Source organism: Endocarpon pusillum (assembly GCF_000464535.1).
Source record: "Endocarpon pusillum Z07020 unplaced genomic scaffold scaffold1818, whole genome shotgun sequence".
Classification (NCBI taxonomy): domain Eukaryota; kingdom Fungi; phylum Ascomycota; class Eurotiomycetes; order Verrucariales; family Verrucariaceae; genus Endocarpon; species Endocarpon pusillum.
The window spans coordinates 259227-266329 of record NW_006916082.1 but is presented as its reverse complement, the minus strand read 5'-3'; the positions used below and the strand labels follow the sequence as shown (position 1 = coordinate 266329).

The following is a 7103-nucleotide window of genomic DNA, read 5'->3' as shown; positions in this document are numbered from 1 at the left end:
ACATCTTGCTGGCATTGATTCGAGCAGTCCTAGGAGATAGCCCGATGAATTCCATAGAATCCATAAAAATATATCGAATTTGGGCGAATCATGTAGAAAGAGATAGAATAGTAGTCGAAGAAGCTGAACGCGTTGAGTTTGTACAAGTGCAGCAGGAGTATCTGTAAGAGGGGTGTTAAATGACGAAATTACTAAGGTGAACTAACAATACTTATGCCTCATACCGTAGTACACCTCCGTGTGGTACCTCGTGGTTAGAACCCCTAGCAAATCGACATGGGTGACGTTTTGCGGGGGAGGGGTCTGAGGTACGAAACTCACCATAGAGTCTTCAGAGCCGACGGTGGCCGCCTGCTGGGGCGGGTCTGTTTGCTCTCAACTCCTTTCTCTCAAGTCTGCCTTGAGTCATCTATGTTTACTTTCGGATTTTGATTATCATTATATTGGAAATTGCAGGTGGTGACGATGGCAGACAAGATCGGATTCACCAAGGACGAGCTTCATAAGATTTATGACCAGGTCACTTCTCCACCGAGCTCTGGAACCCACGGCGAGGTCAACACGAGCTCAGCCCTTGGATCGCAGACGGAGATCTCAGCAGCTTCAGCTCTCGGATCACAGCATGAGCCTGCAACAGGGCTGGATCTGACGCCTGGTCACCCAACTCGCGCGGATACATCTTCAGGAATGCGCAGCGAAGTCCTGTCTGCTCCAGACCGCATGCAGCCCACCAAGACCTCACCCGGTGCAGATATTGGTCCCGTACCAGGGGCCACTCACGCTGAACAGCGCAATCAAGCAGCAACTGGATCATCTCTGAGACCGCAAGATGAAGCCAACAGAAGCTCAGGTCTTGGAGCTGGCCGCGAAACTGCCACAAATAAAAACACCGCGGGGCACACCAGCGTTGTTGTAGGTACAAGCATCGAACATGGCAAGAACACCACAGATCCTCAAATCGCATCACGCCGTAAAGCTGCTTCAGCATCAGACCCAGCGAACGTTGACAAGGCCACCAAAGGTTCAAGGACAGCTCACCGCACCAACATCCTCGCAGAAATAGGTATCGGAAAGCACAAGCAAAATGTGAAAGAGGTCGAGCCTGTGCCACCCACAGAAACGGCAGTCTCATTGGACTTGAAGCAGAGCAACAAAGCTACCACAGACGCAAAGACAGCGCACCAGAGCAATATCATTGCAGCTACCAGTCTCGGTACTCACGACGACGTCAGACGAGATTCAGACGTCGGACCGCGCAACGAAACCGCCCCAGAGCACCATCACCACCGTCACCATGACAAAGACAAGACCGAGCACGAAAAACACGATCATCAAGAAGACAAGCCTGAGCACCACCACGACGAATACAGAGCTAAGGAGTTCAAAGCAGCAGAGAAAGGTATCGTTTACGGCAACGTCTCGCATCTCGGCGTCTCCGCGACCCAAGATCCAACCGACGGCTCGCGCCGTAAATCCCTAGCCGAGTCCCCCTACCGCGGCCGGATCGACAGCACCGTCTCACCACCCTCCCCGTCCAAGAAATGGTCCTTCACCATGGGCGACTTCGGCCTGAAAGTGCCCAAACAAGAATCCAATGCAGTCACCCAAGAACTCAACAAAGACGGCAGCGTCAGCATGCAGGGCGGCCAGGGACGGGTGCCAAGGGGCATCGGGAGTATCAGTAGCACGGTGAGGAGGGGCAGCGTGGATAAGACGGTCACCGAGCGGGATCCAGCTAAGCGCTGGAGTTTCGTACATGGGGACTTCGGGTTGAAGATGCCGAAGCAGGAATCTAATGCCGTGGCTCAAGAGCTGAATAGGGACGGGAGTGTGAGTGCGCAGGGAGGGCTGGGGCCGATCCCGATTGGAGTGGTGGGAGAGGGTGGGAGGAGGGTCAGTCTCGGGAGGCAGGGTGCCCGGGGGATTGGGAGCATTAGTTCGAGTGTGAGGAAGGGCAGTGTGGATGCCACGGTGAGTGAACATGATAAAGCGAGGAAGTGGAGCTTGAAGGATGCGGATTTCGGCTTGAAGTGGCCGAGGCAGCCTTCCAATTTGCATGAATGATTTTTTCGGAATTTACCACATGTTGGGTATGGAGGTTAGGCTGGTGGAGGACGACGATGATGGTTCAGGTGAATGATGGACCGGGATGAGCGAAGGCAGACGGTGCGATGCGTGAGCGAGCATAGCCAGCACCTTCCCTGCGTCGGGCGACTGGAAGATAATGTGAGGCGGTAATGGGTCCATATAACGGGCTGCTGCGCGCGCGATCTTTATGATGTCCTCGATTGCTGTTTTGCATATCAAGTGTATATAACATTCAGTCTCTCGCTCAATCTCTAGGCCAGATACCCATGAAATTCATATAGTACGTATCAACTCAGGTCTGGAGAGCGCTGAGCACATAGAAGTCTTCCATCTCAAAGCAGTGTTCATTTCATACCATCCTCCAGGAGTCGATCATATGCCATGACAGGCAAGTCGGATGAGCAAGTAACGACCAGCCTCTAACCACCTACGTCGGGCGACTTCGAGAAGGAGCAAGGCTGGTATACCTTACTCGGACAGTGTATCGATATTCGAAAGCAGGAGATAGGTTTTGGTGTTGAAGTCTCTGCATCATCTCCAATTAATCTTTCCGCGGCTCAGCAATTGCTTACTTGGGACCTCGTAGCACGGATGCGTGTGGCATGCACACAACACATAAGCCTGAAGCGAAGATAGGGATTTGCGGTCTATTCTTGATAGCGAGCCACACTCGGCTCTCCCTTTTGTTTGGTAGGATCTCTACCGAACGAGGGTATGGTTGTGGTGGAGATCTTGGACACGACTCGTGTGCGTGCCTGAATTCGGTTTCGGGTAATTAAGATTGTCCGAGCCCGGCTGGATGAGTGGTGATGCCAGATATCGTCCTTGATAGTACGAATAGTCCAGGTCAGGTGGGTTTCCGTCTGATACTTCACAATAGGACGTCAACCAGCTGAATCCCCATCTGGTAGTGTTGGCGACATGACCTCTTCACAAGCTGCCTTCAGCTCAGCCGATCCTCGAACGTCTTTCCATTTTCCGAGAAGTCCCTGCACCTCTTTCCAGTCAGCTTCTGCTGCGCCTCGATCTCCCACCTCCAAACTGGCCCGCAACCTGGCAGGCGTGCCAAGCACCCATCTCACTGTCTCGCGCTTGGATCTCTCTTCCCTCACAGCAGCCTTTCGTTCTCGTTCTTGGCTGACATCCCTGCCACCAATTCCTCTGCTCAACTCTGCAACGGATTTAGCCACGGCATCGACTGCTGGCCCCAGCATGCTAGTAGTTTGAAGACTTCCCCCTCCGGCCTCGTCCATGCTTCTCCGCATTGTGCCGATGGTTTGAGTAGCTGTGATTAGCTTGCTGTAGTTATCATAGACAAGAGCTTTCCGTTCGCCATCGAGATTCTTAATCTCTGACACCAGTGATCCTTCTGCTTTAAGCACCGTTCTGAGGTTTGAGGACTTCAGCAGTTCTTGGACATAGGTTTCGGCATCAAAATTTTCTTCATCTAGCTGCGACCTGAAAGTCGGGGATAGTGGATAGTCTTCGAGTGCGGCAAGAGTGGACGCAGTGCCATTGCTTGTTGCGCTAGTAATGGATGCCGCTCTAGACAGGTTCTGTTGAGGAGGGGGGGCTCTGGACTTCAGGTTGTAATAGTCCCGCAGCGCTGCTCTGTTCCGGCGCTGAGATGCATTGGCAGGCGCAGGAGACGTCGACCGCGTATCAAGTCGCGGAATGTCGACGGAAGGACGTACTGAAGAAGACGGAGTACTAGATGGTGAAAAGGTGATCGTCGGGGATTGAACACGCTGTGGTGTGGGTGACTGGGTGCGTGGTGTGCTGATAGTGGCCATTAGCACCTGAAATAAGATATCTAGCAGAGTCGTCAACGAAATCAGGACTCCAACGATGTAGTCCTGGTTCTGCAATGAGTCTTGGATAGATTTTTATCTGCTCTGGCCATCTGCTCCTTATTGGATGTTCATCGTCAAACGTCGATCTGTTAAGGAATGGGAAAATCTGCCCTGGACTCACGGCCGATGTAGGTCTAGGGTGATGCCGCTCTCGCTCGCCCCAGCCCCAGCCCCAGCTCCAGCCCAACCAGGAGGTTCACCCCAGACACGGATCTAACACGGATCTACTACGTAGGCAGCAGTGTGTTTTCAGGCGACCACAGCCCGAGCGCACTTGGACCACATTTTGATCGGTAACGTACCCAACTGTCATAAGTTACTGATTACGATATCTCAACACTCAAGATAAATAATAACCTTACTTTAAGATATATGTTGACTATCATACGTAGTAACTCTAAGCAATCTTACGGTCAGGCTGAGTCTAAGTGCACTTTGATGGCTCCCCTAGCATTACTTTAAGAGGGCCTCCTCCTGGTAAGCAGGGGATATCTATGCGCTAAGACAATTTCTACCGTTTTGTACACTGCCTGCCTGTCGTCTGTGGTAAGTATACATGGTAGGAAAATGGACCCCGGTAAATCAATAGTGTTACACTCCCCATGATCTCTTAGCAGAAATCGCGTAGTTCCCCAGCTTCTCCTAAATCCCAACTCCGTCCAAAAATCTAATCATCCTTTCAAATGCCTCCGAGGCAGCGAAATGCGCATTAATATTGTGCCCACAGTTTTCCACGATGAAGCTCCCTGATCTCGCCACGTCGGCGGCAGGGTACAGAGCTGGTTGGACCGCGGCGGCAAGGTCGTTTGGGATGGTGCAGTCGCCGAGGCAGAAGGGGAAGTCATTCCGGCCGATGAGGACGAAGAGGGGGTTAGTGTAGAAGCGGGATGGGCCAAGGATGGCGGGGAGGGTGAGGAGTTGGCCAACTGCGTAGGTTTGTTTGCGGGAGACTTGGGAGTCGAAGACTATATTAGAGGGAACTTGGGTTAGTGGGGCTGGGGTTTAATTGGGAGCGGAAGGGGGGTTAGGTGGCAATGTAGTTACCTCGTTGGTCGAAGAATGGATATCGGAAAAAAGGAAGCTGGATCGCTGTGGGCGTTGCATGCACGAGGTATCCGTTTGGCAGAGTGCCAAACCGGGCCGGATGGTTCAGTCTTGCCAGAGAGGGGTTGTTGGCTAGGATGGTATACGGAAGGTTTTGCAGCGCGTTGGCGAAACCGGTCAGGATGACGGCATCAAAGTCCTCTGGATATTTCGCTGTCGTGCCTATCTTGACGATAGAACCGAATGAGTGGCCCACTCCTAGGACATTTCTGAACGCTTTCTTAGCCAGTCCGCCCATCCGGAGGATCTGTACCAGTCCATGCTCGATCTCCACGTCGGTAAAAGCCTGCACGACCTGGACCGGGTCCGGATGGTCCGACTGCCCGACCCCGAGACGGTCGTAGGAAAGAGTCGCGTAGCCCGCCCGCGCAGATGCATCGACGTAGCTGAAGCCGGGCGCAATGTCCCAGTATGACTGATCTAGGCCGACACCATGAGTGAGTAGCTGAATTGTCTGAACTTTTGCAGCGGAAGTCAGGTTTGAAGGGTAGCACAGTCGCGCGCTAATGCGAAAAGTGTCCGCGACTGTAAAACTGCCTCCATTGGATCTTTGCACAAGGGTGGAGCCGGCTTGGAGCAGCTCTTGGATGAACTCGGTCGTGCTGGGTTGATCTGTCGGCGCCGAGAGCAACTGCCTGATGTTGGTAGCGACAACAGGGACGGGGATCAAGCCGGCAACGCAGATGGCATCTCTACCCGATGAGTAGGATACAGTGGGAGACCGGAACCCTTCCCCCATGGACACCGTGGGGTTCGAACTCGACGCGTGTGGCGGAGTTTGGGTTGCGGCGGTAGCCGCATAAGTCACAACTAGCACGAGAAAGAGCAATTGATGGCCCATGATTTCTGCTGGCCGCTTGAATCGCCTGAGGATTCAGCTTCGGCCTGGAGGGCAGGGAGTGACGACAAGAAGAACAACAGCGGCGGCGGCCAACCGAGGCGGCCAACGGCGGCATATTGAGCAGAAAGAAAGGATGATCAACAGTTGCCACGACGAGACGGATGAGAGTTCGCGAAACGCATGCATGGTAGGGCCGCCACGATATTAGTAGGGTGGTCATTTGGTAGAGTAACTGTCATTTCCACTAACGGCACGTAGCTCATCTCTTTAGCTACCCCTTCGCCTGGTAAGTATCAGGCGTAAGTAACTTTGTCGGTAGGTCCCCAAGCCAGCTAGCGCATAGCCCTGTGGATACGCATCTCAATTGACCAGATTTCGTACGCTTGAAGCCACCGTTTCTCGCGTAGAACGAAAGATCTAGTGCGCTACTGACATTACTAGTACATGCCTGATGTCATTGTACGTAGTAGATGATGGTGTCTGCACGTGACCGTACTTGACTACTCAGCCTAACCACCAACACGTCATCGATTTAGCCATATAATTTCTGTAGCTACTTGCGATTAGAAAGTCAATTACCTTTTCAACTTCTGATCTTAGAAAAGTAAGGTGGAAGTCAATAGATCAAGACAGGGTACCCTGTACCTTCGTGAATTCTGAAACTTCTGACTTGGCGGTGATACGACAGGCATTAATGATCAAAGTTATCCCTTGAGGAAAACTGATAGAGCCAGCATATCACTCCACTGGCGACCCATATCACTCGACTAGGCGTGATTTCCGGCCCAAGCTATTTAGTCGTACGTCCCGAAATTTAAGAGCGCTAGCAGCCGCTTTCAAGATCTCTTAGTCTTGAGTAAAACTCTCTAATGAGTGTCGCCTTTCACATGATGGACGCATAATGAATCTTGCAATGAAATGACACTAACCGTGCACTTTCAGTTGCACTAAGCTTTGCAGCTTAGTGCACCGCAGCGCAACGATAGAACGCAGCGCAACGATAGATTTTTTCAATTATTCGTACGGCCACACAAAACGCGCTCCCATTCAACGAAAAATGGCCGAATCCTATCAAGAAATTGAGGATAGAATCAATGATGCTATTTACGCATTAAACGAAGCCGAATTCCCTAATATCGCGAAAACAGCGCGCCAATTCGACGTCCCTGAGCAGCGACTCCGAAGAAGATTCAAGGGCGTTCAAAATAAGATACAAT

General features: G+C 52.1%; 2 protein-coding genes across 2 annotated transcripts; one reads left to right on the top strand and one right to left on the bottom strand.

The window, feature by feature from the left end:
• Positions 1-465: 465 nt before the first annotated feature.
• Positions 466-2064, top strand: EPUS_03148 (uncharacterized protein; the record flags this gene model as incomplete). The annotated part of the gene is made up of 1 exon (XM_007802897.1): positions 466-2064. One exon carries the CDS (start codon positions 466-468, stop codon positions 2062-2064), a length of 1599 nt encoding a protein of 532 aa, XP_007801088.1.
• A 908-nt stretch (positions 2065-2972) lies between these two features.
• Positions 2973-5886, bottom strand: EPUS_03147 (uncharacterized protein; the record flags this gene model as incomplete). Its single annotated transcript, XM_007802896.1, has 3 exons — positions 2973-3901; positions 4667-4906; positions 4986-5886. The coding sequence occupies 3 exons, from the start codon at positions 5884-5886 to the stop codon at positions 2973-2975; spliced, it is 2070 nt and encodes a 689-aa protein (XP_007801087.1).
• Between the last annotated feature and the right edge of the window lie 1217 nt (positions 5887-7103).